At 45.5% G+C, this 27464-nt stretch overlaps 1 protein-coding gene across 2 annotated transcripts in view; it reads right to left on the bottom strand.

Annotated features, from left to right (window-relative positions):
- The window catches only part of LOC139060245 (sequestosome-1-like), a 56659-nt gene extending 33725 nt beyond the window's left edge, over window positions 1–22934 (bottom strand). The window contains exons 1-2 of one of the 2 annotated variants that reach the window (XM_070539320.1): window positions 22774–22934; window positions 2001–2157 (exon numbers count right to left, since the gene is read on the bottom strand). In XM_070539320.1, the coding sequence (XP_070395421.1) occupies window positions 2001–2157; window positions 22774–22830 (214 nt within the window). In that variant the 5' untranslated portion in view covers window positions 22831–22934. The remainder of the gene's footprint in view (window positions 1–2000; window positions 2158–22773) is intronic. The other variant, XM_070539321.1, reaches the window with a different exon arrangement.
- Window positions 22935–27464: the final 4530 nt, after the last annotated feature.

The raw sequence follows: 27464 nt of genomic DNA, 5'->3' as shown, positions 1-27464 counted from the left end.
CCACTGACAGTGCCACTACGTCCTTTCATTGTCAAGTAACAAATCAGCCGGCGGTGTCACCAGAATTCTTTCACTATACCCTTTGTGAAGATTGCATTCAGACGATTTAGTGGCATACCCTTTGAAACAGGGCCATTACAAATAGTCACCTAGCTTGCTTGAGTTACTCAGGTATACTATAGATGCTTTTCATTCTAGCATTTTTGTATACATCTCCCTAACCTTTTTCGCTCTTCCCCAAAGCTTCTCTATCTACCTTGTAGCACTACCTATGCCTGTAATGGATCCGATCGTATCAATCCCTTCCCTACTTCTTTTATTTATTTTTTTCATTGCAGTACCATAGCACAGTACCTCTTGGGCAAAAAGGCTTTTCCTCTCCATGCCCTTCAAGGGTGCCGTACAGCAGAGGGACCGTATAACACTTGCTGGAACATTGCCCTGGTAGCACAGTCATTGGGAGCCATCCTGCCATATAGTGGCATGTTACAGTGTTTTCTAATATGGTTGTGTCGCCCTTGAATTGTGCGAGCCCTGGATCAGGTGCACCGTGAGAATAGGGTGCAACAGCTAATGCCAAGATAGACAAACGCCTTCCGGCTACTCTGGGCCTTTCCCTTGCGGCCCTGTCTCGCTCCCATTAGAGACTGAACGAGCATCCGCTTCAGATGCACGAAACGCACACAGGAGAGATAATCGTCCCCTTGAGTGCTTGGACCCCCACTGTGTTCTAGGCGAACCCCAGTGGAACATAGTGCGATAGAGAGCACACTTTGTTGTTGAATTTACTATGCACACGAAAGATAGTTCAGCAGGCACACGTGGAAACCTTTGTTACACAGGTTGCTTCCTTGTAGAGGCACATCACGGCAATGTCATTGCTTTCATTAGCATTTCTGAAAAAATAACGCTGCAATATCATTTTGAGTATGGCCTCTGATTGAACTGCTGGATGAACGAAACATGGTTCTTGACTCCATTTAGTCTCCCACAGGCTTAATGATTAGAAAGGTTGGTTTGGTGCCGAAACTACTACAGCCCCCAACGCCTGTTGTTTCACAACATACAAAACAGCAGACTGGCAACTGTGTGTGTGAAATAATGATAAAGAGTGAAAAATAATTTATTCAGTGAGCAGCTCCTCTCTTGCATTCAGTTTGCCCTTATCATTAGTCCATACCTTATCCTGTACACTGTGATAGCAGCAATGAAAGAGCAAGTGCACAGCTTGCCACAAACATATCAAAAGTAGTCAATTGCATTCAGTGTGCACTATTGTGTCATAAAAGCATGGAGTTGAAACTACGCCTTTTACCTCGGACATGGGGGAAACAGAAATCTTGGGCAGCCTTTTTTGTAGACCTAGCCTTCAGAAGTTGAGCCAACAAATTTAACCCTTTGATGAGGTTTGAAAGAATGTGCCTTTTTCAAACAAAAACTGCTACCTAGCACTACTGATGAGGTGTTGCTATTTCCCAAAAGTTTTTTTAATGCACTGTCGCCCATCGGCGACACCAGCAATGATTTCTCACTTCAGGCAACAGCAAATACCACAATGGTGGCCTATTCATATTCACCAAACTTTAGTGGCACTTTGCTGGTGCCTACACTTTCACTGTAGCCTTGCATGCTGGTTATTTCAAATATAAAAATATGTTTTGTAAATTTTATTATATTTGCAAAGAAATTCTCGTTACAGAAAACCTATATTGACTGATCAATTTACAACCATACTGCCCCACCATGGTAGTCCAGTGGCTATGTCACCGCACTGCTGAGCTCAAGGTTGCAGGTTCGATCCTGCTTGCAGTGGCCACCTTTCGATTAAGGAAATCTTGTGCAACTGGGTGCATGTTAAAAAATCCTAGCAAGCCAAAATTAATCTGGAATCATAATATGTGTGCCTCATAATATGATTGTGGTTTTAGTATGTAATACCCCAGAATTAAATTATTCTTTTACAAACATACTGCACTTGTGAAGCGAGTTTGTCCACGCACCCTTCCAACTAACGATGAAATCCATGTTAGCCAATGCTGGAAAGGCTGCCCGGATTCTATCGTGGAGGGTTTTAAAGTTCCGTAGGTCCTCAATGACAAATCGACGGATCTCTTCATCTTCCAGGTAAGCCTTGACCGTCACCTTCACGGGGTCCATCTGCAGAACATGCATGCATGCGATTACTGGTTGCTTGGCTGAAGTGCCAATCAGCTTTTACCTTACAGCAAGTACACAACGAATTGCCCTTACAATAAAAAAGCAGAGATCAAACCTTCGTGTGCAAACCCAGCTTTTCAGAATCACTTTTTTCAACACCTATTCTTAGCCATAAAAGCTAGCTTTACACAAGTGGATAACAAGGAAGCTGAACACCTGCTCATAAAGGTAATCGAATTGTGGTAATTAAAGCTGTGTTTCATCCCCACCCCACGGAGACACTTCCATCTATGGAACATCCAAATCGCATCCCAAAAGCCATGTCTGGCTTCAGAGATACCTTGTTAATGATGTTCCATGGTTACCGTAGAGCTATTTCTAGTTGATGTCAATCAACAACAGCCTTCCTGGGTGAGTTGTAGGTGATGATAGGGAATACGAACCACATAAATTATTGCGGAGTTGAGCTTTCCACTCTGGGGGCAGCTCAGCAGTTCTTTGCACCCATTGAGCGTTCCTAACTTCCAGAAATTGAGCTTCCTGTTCTTTAAGAGCTTCAACCACTTTCTTCACTGCATAAAGCCTCTGCAAGTTTCTTCCGCTCTTCAAAATTCTCCTTTGGATAGTCATTTCTTCATATGCTGAAGGCAGAGTCAATGTACAAGGCACTCTATTGTGCCACGCTCCGCATGAAGATAGTAGAAGGAGCATCAGGTTTTAGACTACACTACCTTTTGGATTGACCCAAATTTTTAGACTGCACTATCTCCGGTATTAGCCAACAAAAAGAGGCCAGAAACCCACAAACCTGAGATGGAAAAATGGGGATAACTCACTGAAGAAACAGATGATGTACTGCCCAGAAACTTGGGCTTTCATTTTCCACATTGGCAATCAAAAGACATCTTTATACATTGGTGATGAACGCAACTCGTCTTGGCAGATTTGTCTGCAGTGTCACCTATACGATATTGCAATGCTTCTCACTTTTGATCACCCTGCACAAAGGGCCCCAACTGTCATAAGACTGATTATACATTAAGTGAACCATACCCTCCTATGCAACCAATGCAGGCCTAATTGATGCTTTCACACCATTTTCAATGGAGTGTATATCTATATATAGGCAGTCATATGCAGCTGTCTGGATTACTTGCCTGCTAAACATTTTTGTACCTTACTATGGTTACTGTAAACAGTATCATCCCAAGAAAGGCTGTACCAAACATGTGTTACCAGTTTGTTGCATCCTCTTTAATACTGGAGGGCCTAAGTCCACCAAGCTTACTTAAGGGCACAGCAACCAATTGCTGCATGAAATAGCCTTCAGCTGCCTTTAACACTGACTGATGCTGCTCAGAATCCAGTACGAAAAAAATTGCCGTCACCATTCATCACAAGTCAAACTTGCACACATGCAGCAAGTAGGCATCATGCTAACCACACTGATGCGCAAAATAAGGGTCATGCACAGAGCAGAAAAACACATATGTACAGTCGTGTGCAATATGAGCTGCAACACAGTGCTTGTGGTAGGGGCCTGAAGACTGCATGCTGGCACAGACATACTAAAAATTGGAGAACTAAACGCCATTCCGAATACTGATATTTATGAAACCAATTTTTTGTATGTTCATGCCCCTGTGTAGTCTTGGGGCACCTTCAACCTCAGTCACCGTATTGCAGCTCATATTGCATGCGACTGTACACTGTCACAGTTTATAGTGCAACTAAGTTATTACCATTCTGGTAGAACAGCAAGTATACTATTGTAGCAACACACAGAGAGAAAAAATTGATCATCACAACATAAGAGACAGTGAAGAGCGCACTGACTTTGAGCACACAGATGTCTGCATTCATGCATTTGCCCTGATGAAACTTCTATCAGCGCACGCAAGCTGTATACGACTGCACCTTTATTACTGTTGGGCACTGGGCTGGCATTAAGACAAACAGGATTCAAGACCTGGCCTCCCTCTAAAAGGTCATCCTGCCTTGAAGGGAACTGCATGCAACCCAAGTGCATTTTCTTTCTGCAAGTATATTTAGTGCAGAACCTTTCTTTGAGCTAGTTGGTGGATCAGACTCAAAGAAATTTATTCTCCCTTCTCGACAAGGAACTGCTTTTTCTGGGTAACGCTCTGAACATATCATTTTATTAGTATGTGCAGCTGATCGCAGAGCATCCATTCTTCTTTCTGTTTGCAACATGTTCAATGTAGACACGAGACTTGGCGGTGCTTAAAAGGAGGTTTCTAATTCCAAATAAAAACAGTTGGAAGTTGGCACCTGTCCGGTCATAAGTCCTCATCTAGTTTGTGCCGTAAATTTCTTTGAATATATTCTGTGGCACTTCTGTAGTGTCCTTCCAACCTCTTTTTATGCCCCAGTCAGACGAGCAAATCTACCAATCTATCTTGCCAAAGTGACAGAGACTTCGTCTGTGTCACTTCGTGCCACAAACCTACTTACTGTACCAACACCCCCCCCCCCCCCAATTGTCCATCCTTTTGCATAAACCTTGCGCTTGCACAGACACAGCAAACGCGCATAAGCAGGGTTTGAACGGCACTTGCACCTGTGCGCTGTGTCGTCTGCTACGCTGCTACTTCACACCTGTACACCTGCACCAAGACAGCGCCGACAGTAGAGAGGGTGCAGCAATATCACGAACCAGCCTTCTATCTTTTGAAACGAACAGCATAGTTAAGAGGGCACCACTGCTGCACTGCTCAAAACAATTGGCAGGCTACAGCACCTGATGAACTGGTTCAGGTGGTGCAGGCAAATCAGACAGGTACAAACCTTACAAGCTCATTCGCAAAATGAACACGGCAAGGCCATAGACAAACAGGTTCTAGCAGTCACCAGAGTAAACATCTCCCTCAGATACAAAGCAGAGATTTGTTGATAGCATCAAGATATTAATAGTGCCATTAACAGTGTGCCAGAGCATGACCGTTACAAAATAAGAAAACACGTGTCATAAGCGCACATGCCAGGGGCTGCATTGTAATAAAATTTATTTTCTCTCTCTATTTGCATGTCTAGCTGTTTCAGTGGGTTGTATGAGCAGTTAACACACTACCAAAACTTTTTCGTTTAGGTGTCCCAGGAAGTGCTGATGTAGTTCCATATGGTTGTGCAAACTGTGGTGTTTTGGCTGCGATGTACTTTCGTGGGCAATATGAGTGGGAACACAGGGACTGTGGGACTGCGTGTAATCCTGTGGGACTCTTACGTTAATTAGCTTGGATGATGAGAGATGACCGTTAACCTGCACCATTTGAAACCGGTTACACAAGTAGTCTCCAAGATTAGTGAAGGATCAGATATACCAAATGATTCGAGTTTAACAAGTAGTATGCAATAGTTTATCATGTCGAATGCCTTCGTCAGATCAAAGAATACAGAACCCACAATTAGACCTCTGTCAATAGTCGTGCACATTTGTTTTCTCCTGTGAAACCTGGCGACCGTCTTTCTGGCTGATGCAACATGAAAGGAATACCATGCAACCCACCAGGCACAGTGCTGGTGCTTTTCTGGGCTTCTTATCATAGTGTGTTTCGAAATACTAAAAACATATGCATGCTTACTGAACGGAACGAGTAGAAGAGTGCGTGTTTTATGCAACCAAAAGGCTGAGCAGATGATCAGGAACACTGCATGATCTGTGGTTGGAAAAGTGCAAGCTTAGATGCCGTTATTGATGTATCCTAACAGTTTGTGGTGTTTAGTTTTTGTGAATTATATTAATTTCAATTGTTTTGAGAGCATATTAGTTTATGAATGCAGAAATTTTTGCACATGTTTAAACGGACACTAAAGCAAAACAATAAATCAGTTTAAACTGATAAAGCATTGTTTGAGAACTCTGCAGGAGGTCATTTCAAAATAATAGTTTGAATATTAAATGAGAAAAATGAAGGTGAAAGTATCAGTATTTGAATTTCACGCCAAAACCTGGACACCATTACGTCAGTGTGACATCAGGGTTTCCAAGGTATGTTTTCGTATTTGGGCCACATTGGCTCAGTAAGGTTGCCCCAAACTTGCTATGTTTAATATTTGTTTTCTTTAGAACACAACGCAGTCAATCTGTACCACTAAATAAGTAAGTGGGTCCTAGAAGACGCTATCAAAATCCATGACGTCACAGCAACCTAGCGTGGGAACTTCAAAAAGGCGTCGCCACATGTATTTCACTTTTGCGCTTTTTCTTTCTTACTAAGTGTAATGAATGAATGTGTGGTTTTTATTGGCGCAAGGGCCAAGTATGGCCAAAGAGCGCCATGCAAGTGTTAGTGATTTCGCAATGGAGTGATGGGCTCTATAAGATGTGACGTGGCTGTAAAGGGGCCTAAAATATAGTCACTGTAAAGTGCGTAAAATATACGTGCAATAAAATTATGGCGATGACAAATGACGTGTACTATGAGCATTAAGGTGCATTGCAAAATAATGGTACGATATAAAAAATGCAGAAATTTCTAAAATTCACTAGAGCACCATGGCCTCGTTAGAGCCCTTGCGACACAAGGGCCTGGAGGCATGTGCTATATAAAACAACTATCACAGCGGCACCCTCTGGAAAGGGGATGCGCTACGAATTTATTGGGCTCATAACATGTAGGACAACCTTATTTAAAAAATTGAAGACTACTTTGGTGTTGAAAAATGGTTCCTTACCAAGGAACATAGCTGGGTGAAGAGGTATGCTATAACGATATGCAAGAGGAAAATGTTTCTTTCAGATTCGGCTTTGCGACACTCCAAGAGGATGTGGAGGATGGTCAGCCTCTCACCACATCGACCACAGGTTGGCGGTTCATTTCCAGTAAGCAGAAAATTGTGTGTACCAAATGTGTGCCCTATTCTGAGGCGGCAGAATAGGACATCTGTTCGCCGTGATTTTGTTGGGGAGGGCCAAAAACCTAACTGTGGCTTTATAACGTGCAGTTTATTGTTTATTTCTGCCTTCCACATCCGTTGCCAGTGTTGTAGTTTCTTAAGCAAGAAAGCTTCAGATCTGTGACAGGGACAGCAGCTGTAGGAAAAGGGTTTAGTGGTGTGAATGATGTGGCCATTTTATCAGCCAGTACATTACCCTCGATACCTCTATCGCCAGGTACCCAGCATATTACTACGTGTATATGTGACATGTAAATACTGCATAGGAGGGAGTAAAGTTTAATAAAAACAGGATTTTTAAGCTTTTGTAATGAAATTAACGCTTTTACAATACTTAGCGAGTCTGTGTATACAATTGCTCTGTTGAGTTTTAATTTCTGTATATGTCTTACTCCAGACAGTACTGCATAGGCTTCTGCAGTGAAGATACTTGTTTGCGGGTTCAGTAAGTCAGATATAGAAAGAGAGGGACCAACAGCAGCATAAGATACACCAGCATGTGATTTAGACGCGTCTGTGTAGAATTCAGAGCAGCTGTACTTTGATTGAAGTTCGCGGAAATGCATAGCGATTTCGATGTCAGGTGCGTGTTTTGTGACCTCTACAAAGGATACGTCACACTATCACCTGCCACTCCCGGGGCAGTAATAGCTTAGTTGGATGCATTAGTCGATGTTCGAGAACAGGGACATCCCTTTCCGTGCTAAGTTTTTTTGCGTGCAGTGAGAAAGGGAGTCTCATGGAGGGTTTATTATGAAACAGTGTTTGACACGTTATGTCGTTAACAGTTTTGAAACACGGATGTTCTTTAATGGAGCGCACATTGAGAAAATAGGTAAAGCTGATGTACGTTCTCTGAAAATGTAGTGACCACTCGTCTGACTCTGCATATAGACTTTCCACCGGGCATGTTCTAAATGCGTCAGTGGCCAGGCGGATACCTAGATGATGAACGGGGTCTAACATTTTTAGCGCACTCGGTGCAGCAGAGTGATATACTACGGCACCATAATCTAACCGCGATCTAACTAGGCTTCTGTAGAGATTCAACAGGCACCTCCTGTCGCTACCCCATGTAGTGTGGGATAGAACTTTAAGTAAGTTCATCGTTTTTAGATATTTTTCTTTAAGATATTTTATGTGTGAAATGAAAGTGAGCTTGGAGTCGAGAATGACACCTAGAAATTTGTGCTCTTTCTTGAAGGAAATTTGTTGTCCACCAAGTTCTACACAGGGATCAGCTACCAGGCCTCTCTTTCTTGTGAAGAGAACACAAGAACTTTTATGCGGGTTGATTTTAAATCCATTTTGGTCAGCCCACTTGGACACCTTATTTAAGCCCTGCTGTACCTGTCTTTCACACACTGTAAGGTTGCAGGATTTGAAACCTATCTGTATATCGTCTACGTAGATGGAATAAAAAATGGCTGGGGGCAGTGAAGAACGAAGTGTATTCATCTGAACGATAAAGAGAGTGCAGCTGAGCACACCTCCCTGGGGTACACCAGTTTCCTGCGTAAAAGGACGTGACAGTGCATTACCGACTTTTACTCAGACGGTACGATTTGACAAATAGCTTTCAATTGTGTTCAGCATATTTCCACGGATGCCAATTTCCGACAGGTCTCGCAAGATCCTGTAACGCCATGCCGTGTCATACGCTTTCTCCATGTCGAGGAATATCGATAGGAAATACTGTCCATGTATAAATGCATCGCGGATATTTCCTTCAATGCGCATCAGATGATCGGTTGTCGACCGCCCTTCTCTGAAACCACACTGATAAGGATCGAGCATATTGTTGAGTTCAAGGAAATGTATAAGTCTGCGATTTATCATTTTTTCAAAAAGCTTACACAGACAATTTGTTAGAGCTATCAGACGGTAACTAGCCGCCAAGGAAGGGTCTTTTCCCAGCTTCAGAACAGGAACTACGATCGCTTCCTTCCATGTGGATGGGAGGTATCCCGCAGCCCAAATTGTGTTAAAAAGTGCGAGTAGTGCGATTTGTGTGTCAGTGTGCAAGTTTCTGATCATGTCAGACATGACCCTGTCAGGTCCCGGCGCAGAGCTTTTGCATGTGTTCAAGGCAGCTCTCAACTCGGCAATACTAAAAGGTCGGTTATATGGTTCATTCTGTCTGCATTTTCTTTTGATTGGCTTACGTTCCTCTATTTCTCTATGTTTAAGGAAGGATTGGGACTAATGGATTGAGCTCAACACACGCTCAAGGTGCTCCCCTTGGGTGTCTGCCTGTTCTTCTAAGGTATTTACTTGATCGTTCACCAAAGGCAACGGATTTATTTGCGGCCCTTTTAGCTTCCTTACGCCATTCCAAACTTTATTGAAAATAATCCCTCGAATTGATACTGCCGCGAGGGGCACCTGTAAGGCTACCTGGCGACAAGCTACGGACTTGCCTGCAAGGATTGCTACACTGCCGGACGAGGTGTTAGCCTCATCACGGTCCTTGCGGAAAATGGTGTACTGTCGGAGGAAGTTTGTGTGTTTTGATTTTAAGTGTTTCCTGTAAACACAGCACTTTTGGATTGTGTTTGTGGATGAGTTCTTGTACGTCATCAAGGTTTTTAAGAAGACCTCTGACGTTCCATTGAATAATTTGTGTATCCATATTGGAAGTAAATAAGTGCTGTGTGTACGGAAACGGAAGCGATGCCTTAGATTACAGAGCTCTTTCGAGGCCCTGTGATGGGGGTTCTGCCTTTCCTGAAGCGTTCGAGGGAGCCTCGCCGCTCCTTAGGCGCTTGAAGCGCCTTGAGGATAGGTGTAGTGTCCATTGCCTCTTGTGAGGGGCCGGACACGTGCTCTTGCGAGCGAGAAGTTACCAGGGAGAATCCCGCCTCGGAGAGCAACACCCCTACGCCAACCAGCCCAGAGGTCGATGGGGCTCCCCGAGGGATTTGGCTGCACCGGCCGTTGCCAGCGCTGGAAGGGGCCGGGGAGGTTGGGGCAGCCTCGGCTGCGCCCACCTTTGGGGTCGAAGGTCCCTTCTGCTCGGTTGGCGGAGCAGCGCTAGCTGCAACCGCTGCGGGGTTGCAGCTAACTGCCGACTCACTGCTTGTGGGTTGAACAGCCACCGGAGGCCGTTGTGACGCTGCCCCCCGACGCATCACATCGGCAAAGGTTTTCTTGGGCAGGTATGAAACCCGCCTGCGTACCTCCTTCAAACTTATGTTTTCCTTGACTTTGATTGTAACAATTTTCTTTTTTCCAGGATGGGCACGACCGCGAATATGCGGCGTGCTCCCCATCACAATTTACAGTGGAGAACGTTAGCACAAGCTTCTGTGGTGCGTTTGTGGGCACTGCATCTCGCACATGTTTGGCGGCCCCGGCAGCTCTGCGAACTGTGACTGAAGCGCTGGCATTTGAAACATCGGAGTGGATTGGGCATGTAAGGCCTGACACAGAGTTTTATGTAGCCAGCCTCAATTGATTTGGGCAGGACACTTGAATTGAAGGTGAGAATTAGGTGTTTGGTAGCAATTTCTTTACCATCGCACCTCACCTTTATTCTTTTCACATTACCAAAATTTCGCTCATTGAAGCCCTCTAGGAGCTCTGCCTCTGTCAGCTGAAGCAGGTCATCATCTGAGACAACGCCGCGTGTAGTGTTCATAGTGCGGTGCAGAGTCACTGTCACTTGAAAGTCCCCAAAAGACACTAGATTGTGTAACTTTTCATATTGTTTCAGATCACGGAGCTCCAAAAGGAGATCTCTACTTGCCATCCTTGATGCCTTGTAACCTGGACCAAGAGCCTCAGTTAAAGACTTCGAAACTAGAAATGGGGAGATTGTGCGTACTTGTTTATCTGACTTTTCCGAATGAATAACGTGAAATCGTGGGAAGTTGGGTCTTTGTCGTCCAAAAATACATCTTCGGTGCGCCCTCTTTTCTGAGGGCGATCTGGGAGGGGAGGGAAAGAACTAGCCATAGAATAACGTAATTTTCGGCAAGAACGCCAGCCACCCACCGTGGAGCCCTACAAGGGGACGTTACAGGGACTGTAAAAACAGGTCCTGCAAATGTCAGCTGTACGTTATCACTATAACCAAATATGAGATAACCTAGGTTGGTTATTCACACGAGGTTAACCCTTGCTGCCTGGAAAAATTGGAAGTAAACGGAAGCTAGGAGAAGACAGGAAAGATGAAAAGTAAGGGAAAGACGAAGATTGGAGGGAGAGAGAGAGAAGCAGGAAAAGGCAACTACCAATTTCCCCCGGGTGGGTCAGTCCGGGAGTGCCGTCTACGTTGTGGGGATGCGCGACTCTCACGCATCCCCTGATATGTTGTTTTCCCGCACGGCTCGTGTGGCCTGGCGCCCGCGGTGGTCGGAGTGGTACAAGCGCGGCGCGAGAGATGGCGCGAGTGTTGCGCTGCTAACGCCGCCAACAGGCGGGGTTACTTGGGCGCCGGGAGACAAGGCGCTTCCTCTTTCCCGGCGGGTCGGCGAACAGCGTGGACATTCCGCGCGCGCGGCGACCCATGCTTCTGCGAGATCGCCTCGCGTGGCCGCCTTCGAACGCACCACCGTTGGCGTGACCGTACACGCAGACAACCAGGCGTTAGATCCAGCATCATAGGGCGAACATATTCGCTCGCTATCGGTCGCGGTAAGTCGGACTTCTAGATTTGTCGCGCGCCCATCGGCATGTTTTGTGGATAGCAACTCAGCTAGCAGGCATTGATCTATGAAAGGTGCAATAAATGCCCTTGTGATTGTTTGCACTACTGTGTTGTCGTTCCTTTGTCCCAAGAGCACGGAGGAGAACCCCACAACGTGAAGCAGAGGCCAAAGAGGTGTGTTGCCTCCGCCGAGGGGCCTTAAAGGTCCAAACCCCCGGCATCGGCTCAACCCCCAGGATCCCCCTTTCCCCAGACACGGCTAAGCCGCGCATGGCTACACGCGGGAGGGGCCAACCCTCATGTGCTCGGGTACGTGGTGTCGCAACACACCAAACGCCTGCTGACGCAGACGCCCCAGCGGGGGATGCTTATTAAGTGTCTTATTGTGGTAAGATTGAAGTTTTTGGTGTTGTAGAAGGGTAATTTAATGATGCAGAAGAAATCATTTTTCTCTTTAGTGTCCCTTTAAATTTCACACACAAGGCACACTGGTCGATCGCAGCGCCCCGCTGGCAGCGTCATCGCAGAAGCGTCCCCGGTTCTCCCATTGTTTTGCTGTGTGAACGACACACTGCCCCATTCCAGTACACCATAATGAAACATAAAAAGCATCAGCGGGCCGCTAAAGATGGATGACACACGACAAAATTTGCACATGCTTTGAAACAGTTCTTCATCTGTTCTTGCTTGTCTTTGCATGGTTATGTATTGTAGATGAGTAAGCATCATTGGAAGACGTATTATGAGTGCGTGAAAATTTTTTATGAAGTTTTTACTCCACGAATGCTTTAATTGTGTAGCCATATCCACGTTTTAGACGAAGCCTCTTACAACACCAGCCAACAAAATGGGTGGATGGATGTTACGAGCATCTCTTTTGGAACATAACGGTCGGTTGCGCCACCAAGCTCTTGCTATTATACTACCTAATGTCCTAACTGTAAAAAAAAGGAAAAAAAGGAAAAAATGCATGAATTCCCATACCCAGATTTTCTGACCCCTTATTGTCAACTTTGTTTTTGTACATGTAACTATGGCAGCGAGAATTCATGACGTAACGGTCTTATTGGCTATGGGTGGCCAGTGAAATGCCGTAAGCTTCTTGCCATTATGTAAGCTGTTTTCAACTGACGCAGGCGCATTGGGAGCGTCAACAGTTAGCGAAAGAGCGGCCTCCTTTCCCCTCTGTTTTCAACAGCGCCGTCCGCATATCTCAGTTTCCAGGCTATTTGCTACGCGTTCACGTGTTCCCGCTGATACACGATAGTACAGCCGCTTGACCCCCGAAACGGCTATGCCCAAAATCGTGCCGTTTGAGCAAGCGACGCACAGTGATGGTGATTACGACTACACCCTTCGAGATGGGTAAGTCGTGAAGTGCATGCGTGGCCAAGCCAAATAAAGAAGGAAAAGAAGGCAGAAAAAAAAAGAACTTCGTCCACTGCAACCAATATCGATCTAAATGATCACCGCCGGCGCAACACCACCAATGTTCTAGGCGGTGTTTCGTCGTCTCGATTGACAGTAGTCTGGGCAGTGCACTACGAGGCGCCAGCAAACATCAGCGCGGGCGGGAGCGCTGCACATGCTTGTGTATCCCCATTGCTTCGACAGCTCTCCGGCCACTCAATCCGCCTGATGCAGAGCAAAATATGGAGCACCTTGTGCTGGACTGCCCGAAGTTGCTACCTCACCCAAGAGAGGCTCCCACAGGCTCTCAGATTTGTGCCCAATGAAGCAGGGCGCGGAGATGCGGTTACTTCTGTCACCAAGGCTCAGCTTCAGATGTGGTGGAAATTGGTCAGCCAGTGACAGTTGCCCTCTTTCTTCCCACCTCATTCTCTATGGATCCCTATCTATTTCTATGTTCAAACTTTTCGGGCAGGACACAGTGAGTGTGACCACCCGTTCCAAAGGGGAGGGCCACTACAATCACAATCACGAGACTTCCGCCTGTCACAATTCCGTTCAATGCTGAGCACATCCGATAGGGAGTCCGTGAAGGCGTCAGGTAGGAGACCGGTACATCCCACATGCTGCATCGTCTCCTCTACCGTCCCACATTGCAAACACACCGTTTGTAAATTGTTCGTGAATCTAGCGGACCACAGTTGAGTCCCGAGTCCACCACAGCGCGCCGCTGCCAGTAGCCTGCTTCTTAATTATCTTCTTTTTTGATGGACTGTTTCTTCGCAATATATAGCTCCAAGTGTCGTTTTTTTCTTGGCCGCTGGCATCCACTTCGCAGTCTCAGCGAACCGGACCATGTCACAAACCTTAAAAGCCGAGTGTCTATTGTGCGATCCCTGTGCCGTCGGGTTAACAGTCAGGAGGCCATATCACCCAGGCTTTGTTTTCTTTTCTTCAGGCGGTTGGAGCAGCTGGCAAAGATGGCATGCATCCACACCTTTCGGGCAAGATAGGCTTCCGGTAACCGAGAGAGCCTCAGTTCAAATATACATTTCGTCGCAGCCTCCCTCGCTACGAAAGCGGAACATACCAGTTCACCCTGGATGGCCTCCACCACTACGTGCTTCTGCACATCGAGGGCAAGCCTGCCAGCATCACGTTGGCGCCTCTCGAGGAACTCCCTCGTTCCGGAGAACAAGCACAGCGTTGTGTTGCCATGAGTCCCGGCACAGCCACCACCTTCCAAAGGCCCCTCACCCCTTCGTACCCACTGAACGACCTAAGAGCCTGTTTACCCAAGACCCTTCTGCAACGCACTGACTTCACATTTATCTGCTTCTCGTGCTGGAGGAGGTAATTTGGGCCCGCAATAAGGTAGACGCCCAAGTATTTCGCCATATCCATCAGAGGCACACTGCTGCTTTGCAGAAACCACTTTGCATGACGGGTTGCTCCAGACACCATGCCATCACTCCACACTTTGCCTGGCTAAATTTTAGGCAAGATCACTCACCGCTTTGCCGCACATATCCAGTAATCTCTGCAGGTCTTCGGCACTGCCCGCGAGAAGAGCGATGTCATCAGCGTACCTCAAACACAGGTATCTGCTGAGCTACCTGCTGTCACTGTACCCTGCGTTGCAATGTGAAACCACACTGCAATGCCTTGCGCCTTTGGGCAACACCCACCAGGTAAACCATAAACAGGAGTCGGGACAGTGGACACCCCTGGTGAAGTCTACGTCTGATGGAGATGGGGATTCGTTGCGTACTGCCCCATTCCACCTTTGCCGTCAAACCAGTATACATGGCTTCAAGCAGCTGTGTATCTGCTAAGCTGAGGCCCATTTCCCACAGTATCCTCCACAGGATGGGCATGTGCATGCTATCATATGCTTTTTTGAGGTCCAGAAATACCACATACAACAGGCTTCGGGTCAGCTCAGCAATTTCTGTGCACTAGGTTATTACAAACAGATTGTCTTCTATACGCCGCCCAGGGCAAAAATCCTTCTGGAGCTCTCCCAGGACCCCTTTCCACTCAGCCCAGCTCTGTAGCCTGTCGTACTACTTGGGCACACGTCCTACAAATGACCTGTGTGACTGCCATTGGTCTATAATTAATCAAGTCTGTTCCGACTTCTACCCCTTTGTACAGTGGTATCACTCGGATCATTTTCTATGCAATTGTAGCGCTCGCCTGTGATGCCGCCCATTCCCATTCCCGGGCTGTTCGTGCTCTCCGAAGGTCCGCCTCAATGTCTTGCTCTCCAGCACTAAGTATGAATTGGTACGCACCTTCCAATGGGATCCTGCTGGCTTCAATCTCCTGTGGTTTATATAACCTGATGGCTGCTTTAGGTTCATTGGGCTCTGGAGGGCCTTGCCGAGCCCATAACCACTGGTCCAAAAGAGGTGCACAGTCTCTCCCAGTAACTGCATCCGCCTCAGCGGCCGCTCTTAGTGACCACTGCGGTCGCTGCCTGTTCCCAGCCTTGATTCACCTCCAGAACTTCTGTGGTGCCTGTCTACCAGCTGTCTTAAGCTCTGTCATGCTCATTGAGATGTCTGATCTTGGACTGCACGAGCACTGCTGCTTGAGATGTCGGATCTTGGAACGCACGAGCACTGCTGCCTCTTGCTTGCATGCGGTATACCTAGTCCATGCCTGCACTGTATACTCTTAAAACGGTTGCACCCTTTGGGATGTATATTTGTCCCACAACAATAATTGTCATCTGCCTCTCTTGCATTTCCTTTCTTGAAAACTCAGCACTAACTACTTTCCTGTCGAGAATGCTGCCTCACACTGATGACGTGCATGCAGTTCGTGACTGGGAAGTACCGGGCTCGCAGCGTTAAAGAGAGCAAACGCGGGCAAGATAGATGACAATCATTGTTGTGGGACAAGATAAGCCCCAAAGGGTGTAAATTTTTTTATGAGTGCTATGGCATCCAAGTCCCCACTCCGACATGTGTGGCGATGTGGCACAACTGTCGGCAGCAGTTGCCAAGCGCGAGCTCCAACTGGTGAACAAAGGAGCACACGGCCAAGCGTATCGCGCTGCCCGGTGCCGATTCCTCGGTCGGCCGGTGTATCCCGAGACGAAATACGAAAACGACTGCTGTTACCGTGGGCTGCATACACGGTTAAAATGTAACCAAAGTGTTTTCGATTCAGTTCTCCAGGAAACGCTAGTGAAGCCTCAGTGTGGTTAGCTGTGCAAGGCGCGGTATTAGAGATTTTCAGTTTAGGGGACGCAAGGCATTGGGGCCCCTAGCGCTTGGGTGCATTTGTGTACGCAAGCAGAAACATGTTATAGGTTAGCGGCCCCAAATGCAAGCCGCAGCGAGGTCGCATGCGCTAGCAGCGCCATCAACGTCTGATCTTTTCTGCGTTATCATTTTTAAAACATGAAATCAAGCATATCAAGTAAAGCACTTAAAACTATTCTTATTAAAAGCAGTTAATAGAGATGTTTAGAGTGTCCAGTATTCGGATAAACGCAGGCTGGGGCGTTGGGACGGAGCCATGAATGGGAGTGGCCTGCATGGTGCAGCCACCTGGTGGCGCACCATGCTAATACAGCTAATATTGCAGTAACCATCATCAGCCGGGTTACGCCCACTGCAGGGCAAAGGCCTCTCCCATACTTCTCCAACTACCCCGGTCATGTACTAATTGTGGCCATGCCATCTCTACAAACTTCTTAATCTCATCCGCCCACCTAACTTTCTGCCGCCCCCTGCTACGCTTCCCTTCCCTTGGGATCCAGTCCGTAACCCTTAATGACCATCGGTTATCCTCCCTCCTCATTACATGTCCTGCCCATTTCTTTTTCTTGATTTCAACTAAGATGTCATTACCTCGCGTTTTTTTCCCTCACCCAATCTGCTCTTTTCTTATCCCTTAACGTTACACCTATCATTCTTCTTTCCATAGCTCGTTGCGTCGTCCTCAATTTGAGTAGAACCCTTTTCGTAAGCCTCCAGGTTTCTGCCCCGTAGGTGATTACTGGTAAGATGCAGCTATTATACACTTTCCTCTTGAGGGATAATGGAAACCTGCTGTTCATGATCTGAGAATGCCTGCCAAACGCACCCCAGCCCATTCTTATTCTTCTGATTATTTCTGTCTCATGATCCGGATCTGCCGTCACTACCTGCCCTAAGTAGATGTATTCCCTTACTACTTCCAGTGCCTCGCTGCCTATTGTAAATTGTTGTTCTCTTCCGAGACTGTTAAACATTACTTTAGTTTTCTGCAGATTAATTTTCAAACCCACTCTTCTGCTTTGCCTCTCCAGGTCAGTGAGCATGCATTGCAATTGGTCCCCTGAGTTACTAAGCAAGGCAATATCATCAGCGAATCGCAAGTTACTAAGGTATTCTCCATTAACTTTTATCCCCAATTCTTCCCAATCCAAGTCTCTGAATACCTCCTGTAAACATGCGGTGAATAGCATTGGAGAGATCGTATCTCCCTGTTTGACGCCTTTCTTTATTGGTATTTTGTTGCTTTCTTTATGGAGGACTACGGTGGCTGTGGAGCCGCTATAGATATCTTTCAGTATTTTTACATATGGCTCATCTACACCATGATTCCGTAATGCCTCCATGACTGCTGAGGTTTCGACAGAATCAAACGCTTTCTCGTAATCAATGAAAGCTATATATAAGGGTTGGTTATATTCCGCACATTTCTCTATCACCTGATTGATAGTGTGAATATGATCTATTGTTGAGTAGCCTTTACGGAATCCTGCCTGGTCCTTTGCTTGACAGAAGTCTAAGGTGTTCCCGATTCTATTTGCGATTACCTTAGTGAATAGTTTGTAGGCAACGGACAGTAAGCTGATCGGTCTATAATTTTTCAAGTCTTTGGCATCCCCTTTCTTATGGATTAGGATTGTGTTAGTGTTCTTCCAAGATTCCGGTACGCTCGAGGTCATGAGGCATTGCGTATACAGGGTGGCCAGTTTCTCTAGAACAATCTGCCCACCATCCTTCAACAAATCTGCTGTTACCTGATTCTCCCCAGCTGCCTTCCCCCTTTGCATATCTCCTAAGGCTTTCTTTACTTCTTCCGGCATTACCTTTGGGATTTTGAATTCCTCTAGACTATTTTCTCTTCCATTATCGTCGTGGGTGTCACTGGTACTGTATAAATCTCTATAGAACTCCTCAGCCACTTGAACTATCTCATCCATATTAGTTATGATATTGCCGGCTTTGTCTCTTAACGCATACATCTGATTCTTGCCAATTCCTAGTTTCTTCTTCACTGTTTTTAGGCTTCCTACGTTCCTGAGAGCATGTTCAATTCTATCCATATTATACTTCCTGATGTCAGCTGTCTTACGCTTGTTGATTAACTTCGAAAGTTCTGCCAGTTCTATTCTAGTTGTAGGGTTAGAGGCTTTCATACATTGGCGTTTCTTGATCAGATCTTTCGTCTCCTGTGATAGCTAGTTTACTGGTATCCTGCCTAACGGTGTTGCCACCGACTTCCATTGCACACTCCTTAATGATGCCCACAGGATTGTCGTTCATTGCTTCAACACTAAGGTCCTCGTCCTGAGTTAAAGCCGAGTACCTGTTCTGTAGCTTGATCTGGAATTCCTCTATTTTCCCTCTTACCGCTAAGTCATTGATCGGCTTCTTATGTACCAGTTTCTTCCGTTCCCTTCTCAGGTCTAGGCTAATTCGAGTTCTTACCGTCCTGTGGTCACTGCAGCGCACCTTGCCGAGCACGTCCACATCTTGTATGATGCCAGGGTTAGCGCAGAGTATGAAGTCTATTTCATTTCTAGTCTCGCCGTTCGGGCTCCTCCACGTCCACTTTCGGCTATCCCGCTTGCGGGATAGCCGAATATTGCAGTAACCAAGTGTATTTTACTTTGCTGCGGGCATATATTTTTGGCAGCAACACAATTACGCCAGTGCCGAAAATTTACACCAGCAGCGACGTAGAATAGACTTGGTTAAAGCAATATTAGCTGCTTTTGTCCGTTTGAGCTTTGCGCCGCCAGGTGGATGCACCATGCAGGCCGCTCTAGAGTCCCTCAATAATTCCAAAGTACAGACAGGCTTTGATCCTGCCGACGACGCCAGCGATAGGCTGATCGGTGACATGTGACCTTGCTCCGCCCCTTTGCCGCCATGAAAGGTCCTGCGTGCCGGGCGAAGTGCACGCGTTTCACCTGTTGTGCTATGCACATTGCAGCGATAATTTTGTTCAGGGAGGGCCAAATTGCCATGTTGCTTTGCGGTTGGGTGCCGAAACCGGACGAACGATGGCAAGAAGTTATTTTGCATCCCGAGCGGCAACCAGAACCTAACCAGAAGAAAAGTATGCTTGCACAGAATTGGACGGAAGGACTTTGAACTGCCGGTAACTGCGTGGTTATGCGACGCAAGAAACACAGAACGATGCAGAGGTGCGATAGAAAGTATACGCGTGCATGCGTCGAGCTGTGATAGTATTTCACTCGCGCGCATGAATGTTGATGGCCTAAGCTTGTGGATATTATTTATTCTAGTTCGTAATGAGCCCGCTGAATAGCTCAGTATGTCCTAGGATGCAAAGGACCGAAATGCCTTGTTGCTGTGTGGGTGAGTGCCGAGATCAGACGGAGGACAGCAAGAAGTTATTTTGCATTCCGCACGGCAAACAAAACCTAACCAGAAGATAAATGTGGTCGCATAGAATCGGACGGAAAGACAGAACCGTCGGTAACTGCACGACTATGCGAGGAAAGTAACGTAGAGCGATACGAAGGTGCGAGAGAAAGTACACACGTGTGTGTGCAAAGCTGCGATAGTATTTCATTTACGCGCATGAAGTTTGACAGCCGAAGTTTGTGGAGATTGTTGATTTTAGTGCATTATGAGCCCGTTGACTTAGCAAGTGCAGTATGACCTAGCATGCAAGTAAATAGTAGGGCAGAAACGCATTAGCTCGCTGACAAATATCCGCATTGCGTTACGTACGATAAAAAATAAATTTCAGCAGCGAATTCTACTTTCACACTTTCCTGTGTTTGCGCACGTTGTTAACTGCGCTTTACAATATGTCCAAAAAGTCATTTCCAACTGTGCACATCCGAATCGTTTTTTGTGCATTGCATATGTGAATAAATATATTCCTAACTGCTTGCATTACTCTGCTTTTAAAAACAAATACTGCATAGCCACTGCTACTGGCCATCAAATAATAAAATGTAATAGTATAATACAATTTATCAAAGTACATTACATACAGCTGCGAGCTCGTTCCTTCCAAGTTTCCCTTACACTCGAAGAAGTTTCAGTAATCGGCGATGCCATTTTACTGATGAAAAACACACAACTGCAAATTAGCATAAGAAAAACGCCAGAAGCGATACACGTATCGCCAGCAAAACACAGTGCAGTAATAGCTAGGCCAATCCGCGTGCGTTTCGTATAAGGGCGCCCTAATTCTTACGGGGCTTTAGCGGTGCACGGAGGCGAAAAGGCATAAACACAACAATGCGCGTCATGATTCAAGTTTAAGTGGCGACGTCGCACGGTTCACGAGAACAGTCAACCGCATTCACACACGCGCACACACTACGCTCGATGTTGGTGTGCCGCGACATTAGATCGGCAGGAACACGATCGAGGAGACTCGCTGACATGATCCATACCGCCACTTTAGAATGTCACGACAGTTGCACTGGCTCATAACATTGAACCACAAAACAAAGCAGTCGTCGTGTAACTCGAAAAACACACTCAGCGGCAAGAAGACTATTGGCGCACTCGTTTCCACACACATACAGGATGTTGTTTAGTTGCCGTGAGGGTCGCACGTTTGAGCGACGTTATGTCGAAACTTTTCGGTCCAAGCCACTGTCAGCCTTCTTTTTTTTTACCCGAATTCTTCGTTCAAAGTAACCGCTATGTGTCCGCAGCACACTTACGAGCAAAAGAATTCCCAGAGCAAACAGGATTAAGCGCAAGCACACCAAGGCTCGCGCGATGATTGAGCGCAAACGAACGAAAGGTAAACATGCGGAATCGCGAGGCGATCAAGCACTCATTCCGCTCTCTTGAGCGTTTTTCTTTCTGCGCTCATTTGAAATGAAAGGACTAGATTTAGCAGTTCGGACCCTTCTTTCGTTTTTCACCACAGTCAGGCACCAGTAGCATTTTATTTCTGCGCGTGTGCAGATATTTTTTCACCTCACGAATGCCGCGGCGCCGCGGTTTAGCTTGGGCGTCGTCTGCTACAGGAACTTCCTAAGTGGCGCGCGCGGCAGATGTCGCTACCTTGTCATAGAGGGACCTTAGGCCGCTCCCGTTTATGGCTCCGCCCCAACTGCGTTTATCCACATACCGGACACGCTAAACCTCTCTAATAGAGACTTTTAGCGTGTCCGGTATTCGGACAGGCGCGGGCGGTTTTTCGGTTTAGCGGGGGCGTCAAGGTGAGTGGCCAGATTGGTGGCGCCAGCTGGTGGTGCAAAGCTCAACCACACAAACACAGAGCTAATTACTATATTCTGCTTAGCTGCTGGCGTAAATTTTCGCCAGTGGCGTAATCGTGTCCACAATTACGCCGCTGCCAAAAATTTGCACAAGTGGCGAAGCAGGATATGGTGAGTTACTGCAGTTTTAGCTATGCGTTTGTCTGGTTGAGCTCTACAACACCAGGCGGCTTCACCGCTCACGTTTACGCCCCGACCATCCGGTAATCCACCCAAACCGCTCCCGTTTACCGGAATAGCATACAAGCTAAAGGTCTCTAATATATATAAAAACGACGTCTGTTGACACTTGGCGAAAGATTTGTCAGATTATCTACCCGCTAGCTACTCGTAAGGTCTCCTACACCGCGAGAGTCGCGTGGGTAACGTGACCACTTAGGGGCAGCGGGGGCAGCGATGTTTTCGGCCGGCCAAACCCCCCCCCAAGAACGGAAGTAGACGTAGCAGTCTCCGCATGCGCAGTACCGTCGCCCCTAGTTCTTGCGTACGCAAGCCGCTTGCGTCCCCTAAACTAAAACTCTCTATAATTCTGGCGGCGCTCAAACCCAAAACCACGTCGTTTGGGCCGTTGGGCAACGCAATGAGGCCTTGACACAACTGTTGGCAGAAGAGCGAGTCCTCCTGCTGCGTTTACGCTGAAAAGATGGCAAGTGACAACACGTTCAAATATGCGATACGTTGACAAATCGTAGCGCAGGAACAAACAGGTAGACCGAAAAAGTCGTCTCTTATTACTGTCCATCTGTGTGTTTCCGTGCTACGATTTGTCATAACGTGGAACCAACAAGCCGAAACAGCCAGGAGACACGGACCTGCAGCTGCTGATAAGCAAAGCGCGGACAAATGGTCGGACGGCAAAGTTCCGACTGGTGTGACAGAAATTTGTTGACAGGACACCGCTGCGTAAATACCCTTGCAGTGGATGTTCAGAGAACATTTAATGGCTATTACATTGGTGAATGGGCGATGCGGAAAGATACGACCTGAACGATCTGTCCCCTGCCCAACACTACAGACATGGCACTAGGGGAGATGATCGCCGAGTTATTGGCCGAGGACTAGACGGAGCACGTAAATTGATACAGCTGAAGCGGTGCTTAAAGGAAGTGTTTCGAGGATAGCTTACCTGAGGTTGCGACGAGGTCGAAGACATATTCCAAAACTGCGGCCGATGGTTATCCATCGTATTTATACGCTCGAGCTTGTATGACTTGCAGCAGTTCAAATGTTCTCGACGGTTCTTCCGACCACTTCTATTTCCCTATGTCACCGCTGCAAGGAGACACAATTTTGTTGATAAACATTGGTCCGTTCTTGTCATGTGACAAGCTTCCCTTTTATGATTGGTCAAGAGCAGCCTGTAAGGGCATGAAGAAAGTATGCGGAGAGAAAGGGACGCGATGATGTCACCTTTTCGACGTAGACGCGGAGGAAGGAAAAAGTTCCATGGATGTACGCATGGAGAACAGCATTACGATCTGAACTCCAGACCTGCACAGATGTCCCTTTCCCAGCACGCCTGGTTTGTTTGCCGCTAGGGAAAGAACGTACGGGCAGAGTGGCGCCAGTTATAACCTGTTCACTGTCGTCTGCTTCTATAACGTTTTTCAACGCTCGTGCTGCCATTTCAATAGGCACAATTCGCTTCAATTAGTGGTGAACTAATAAATTCACAAATATATAAAGAAAACAAAATTCGCGAATGTTTTGCGTTTGAACAGAGAAACTAGAAGTGGAGGAGCGGTGCAAGAAAGTTAAACAACGAGCATAGGCGGCAGTTACAATGCTAGACGGCATAACTTTTCCTTTCCTAGCCTCTATAAGAGACTAAAACAATTATTTTAAAAAGATTCTTAGGATAAACTACCTGTTTTGAGTTGATTACAGTTAAGAGGAAGCTTTAGCTCCGGTGCTCCTATCTAAATACATGTTTGAAGTTTATTACAATTTTGACAATACAAGATTGTCATGGCGCCGGAGCAAAATATATACATATATACACACAATACACGCATATACATACTTATATATACGAATGATACAATTATACATACAAGAAATCATTGCAACACAATATAGTATAAATAATGAAAATGAAGAAATAAAGTGCGTACAGAAAGATACAGGAAGGCCAAAAAGCCACATGGGAACAAAAAGTCTTGCAACGCATGAAATTGCATATCAGTCGAAAAAACAGGAAATAAATTACAAAAAACAGGTGTCATTTGTTGGAAAAATACAGTTTTGATTTCTTTCTGAATATATTGAAATGGTTGAGGAATCTTGCATGATATCAAATAAAGCATGCTCATCATTAAGTAAATTAGGAATCTGCCACTGTAAAAGCTGATTGCCGTAGTTTGTTCTAGTTTTTACCTTAATAAAGTTCCTAGCTCTTAAGGTGTAGTTAGTTGTGGTATTAGTATATATAGAAAAAAAGTTCTCACGATTACTTATGAATTCTAAAAAAGCTTTTTCGGATAACTTTTGTTTATATAGACTAGCGACACTCAAAATACTGTCCTGGTGAAAGTACTCAGAGGTATGTTCGTACATCGATAGGTTATTAATAATACGAACACACTTCTTCTGCATTCGGAATAGAGTTTCCAAGCCTTAGAAGTGACGCCCAAGATAAGTAGACAATAGTGGAGTCTAGAATGGATAGTAGAAAAGTATAACTGACGTTTAAGTTTTAAAGGTAACAGCGCGCGATGCTTATTGAGCATACCAATTAATTGTGCTATGCTACGTTTAATATAACTTACGTGATGCGTCCACCGTAGATTTTCATGGAAGAGTACACCCAAGAACTTGTACTGGGAAACCCTTTCAAGTGGTTGCGATTGAAATATTAAAGAAGATGCGAACTTAACTGGTTTGTTAATAGGAGTAAAAACAATATACTTTGTTTTTTTAACATTTAGGCTCAACTGATTAGCCGGTAGCCACACTGAAAGGGAATTTAACCAGTTGTTAATAAGAGGAATTAGAGTAGAGATGTTATCAGAGGAGAAAAATACGTTTGTATCGTCGGCATATAATACAATATCGGGTGTTCCTGGTATTGCCACGATATCATTGATATAAAGAAGGAAAATCGTAGGACCTATAATAGAACCCTGCGGGACGTACCTAATGTCTGCTAAATCTGATTTTATGCTTTTGATTTCCACAAATTGGGAGCGGTGTAATAGATAGCTACGCACAGTGGCGTAGCCAGAAATTTTGTTCGTGGGGGGCTCACCCTGCAGCTCGGCCTCCTCCTTAAGGGGGAGCTTTAGCTCGGGTGCTCCTACCTAAATACATGTAGAAGGGGAATTCGTGTTTGTCGGGAACCACTGCGCCAATTTTGGCGAGGTTTGTTGCATTTAAAGGAAAAACTGAAATTATAGTGGCAGCTGGTTTCAGATTTTTCATTTGGGTTGTTAATTCTTTATCAGAAATTGGCCAAAATCACAAAATTTCAGAAAACGAAACTATCTAGTTTATAGGTCTGTAAATCAACAATAAAAATTGGCATCACAATTCTGTGAATTGCACCTAATAATGCATCTAAAGCGAACAAAATTTATTGTTACACATGAATCTTAAAAAAATTACTATTGTGGAAATACTGCTTTTGCAGAATCCTTGTACACAACATGCATGACCAATTCCCGTAAGCTACAAATTGACATACCAAATTTGTCCGCTTTGACTGTTATAATAGACGACGTTTACAGAACAGCAATATCTGTTCTTGATGCAACGCTATTAGTTTGTAAACATCGTGCTTATATTTTTTTGGACTTTCGAATTTTTCGAAATATTTTAAACAAAATTCAAGCCCTAAATCGAAATTCCGCTTCCAACAGACACTAGAATTGAACTTTCTCTCTCAAATACAACAAATTTCATTAAAAGCGATCCAGGGGTTATCACAGAAAAGCGTTTCTGCGTTTTACATGTACATGAATAAGCCGCGTTGGAGTTGGGCCCGAGCTAACGCTTCCTCTTGAACAATTTGTCAAGGGATGAAATACATGAATAATAATTGCATTGCCATTGCCAAAAGTGTTGCAAACGAATTCTTGAACGTTACGCACTGTCAAAACAAGTAAAATATGTATTTTTCGTAAAACATACTAGTATGTGCCAAAAATTGTGCACAAAATAACTGATATAAATGATTCCATGTTTTTTCTGTATTTAATAAGTAAAGAAAATATCACACGAACTTTAGAATTGTATCAGTCCGAAACCAGCAAAGTACAGCATGCCGGTGATATAAAAAAATGTAAAGGCCATGAAATGAACAAGTTTAGGGCGAATATGTTAATAAAACTTTGTCATTCAAGAACTGTGTTTACATTCTTATGCATATTCAACGGCCAGTGAAAAATCTCGATGACGCTCTCATTTGTTCCAATGTATTAAGCAGGAGCAGCTGTCACCGGTCGTGTATTGTGAGTAAATGCACCGAAATTATAGTCTCACCAGAGAGCACGTATAAAAAGCAGTTCTGCGAAACATACGAGGGCGAGTCAAATTAAAGTGAGCAATGAGAAATGGGGTACTTCATATTAAAGTAGTCTCCATGAGCATTTAGACATTTGTCCCATTGACTAATGAGTCGCGTGATTCCCGTCTCATAAAAGTCCTTGGGTTGCTGTTTCAAAAAGTCAGCAACTGACTATTTCACGTTATCGTCCGACATGAATCTGTTTCCCTTGAGCTGCTTTTTTCGGTTGCCCCAAAATGTGGAGGCCTCAAGGCAACAAGTCTGGGTGGTATGACGGATGTTTCAGCGTTTCCCACTTGAGCTTTGCCAGTTTTGTATTAACCACATCAGCGACGTAGGGACGGGCATTGCCGTGGAACAAGATGATCCCATTCGTCAATTTTCCCTGTCGTTTGTTCTTGATTGCGACACGCAGCCGTTCCGGCGCTTCACAATATCCGAAAAAAATGACAGCCTCTCAAGAGTTAGCAAAATCTCTCAGTAATGGCCCCTGACGATCGAAAAAAAAAAAAATGACGGCCTTTGCTTTCTTTGCGCGTGATGAATTCGAATGTTCCCACTGTAAGCTTAGCCGTCGTGTCCCAGGCTCATAATAGTGGCACCATGGTTCGTCCCTGATCACAATTGCAGACAAGTCGTCACCCTCATTGTGATACCAGATCAGATGAGTCAAGACAGCGCCGAACTTCTCCGTCATCTGGCGGTGGTTCAAAATCTTGGGCGTCCATTGCGCACACAAGAGCCGATAACCGAGATGTTTATAAATTATGGTGTGATCCGGACCGTGACTGATGTTCACACGCTCTGCCAGTTCATTGATGCTTATCCTCCGTGCTTGTCTCAACAGCTCATCAACCTTTGCAATTTTGTTGGGGGGTGATTGCAGGATGGCTTTGGGCCGGTAATCATCTTTGTAACTTTCACGTCCTTCTTTGAACCGTTTGCTCCAACGCTTCACAGTGGCCAATGAAAATGCAATGTTCAACGTACACGGCAGCCATGCGGCGACTAATTTTCTTTTTGTAAAAATGCCTTCAGCTGTCAAAAACTTCATGGCACCACGCTGTTAAACGTTTGGAGTGTCCATTATGTCATGCAACCATGTTTAACCCAGTGTATGAAACATTAAAGAGCATTTATCCTCACACCGCGTGTCACTTTTGTAAATGAGAGATACCTGTGTGTTACGCGCATGCCTCGCAGATAATGGACCGAACCATTATTGCGCGGAGTTGGTTGGCTCACTTTCATTTGACTCGCCCTCGTTCATTAGAAAATATGAAGCTACAATGGAATACGCAAAGCCGAAAATA

The sequence above is a fragment of the Dermacentor albipictus genome, chromosome 5 (genome assembly GCF_038994185.2).
Source record: "Dermacentor albipictus isolate Rhodes 1998 colony chromosome 5, USDA_Dalb.pri_finalv2, whole genome shotgun sequence".
Classification (NCBI taxonomy): Eukaryota; Metazoa; Arthropoda; class Arachnida; order Ixodida; family Ixodidae; genus Dermacentor; species Dermacentor albipictus.
The sequence above is the reverse complement of the archived record's forward strand: the minus strand, read 5'-3'. Positions and strand labels throughout refer to the sequence as shown.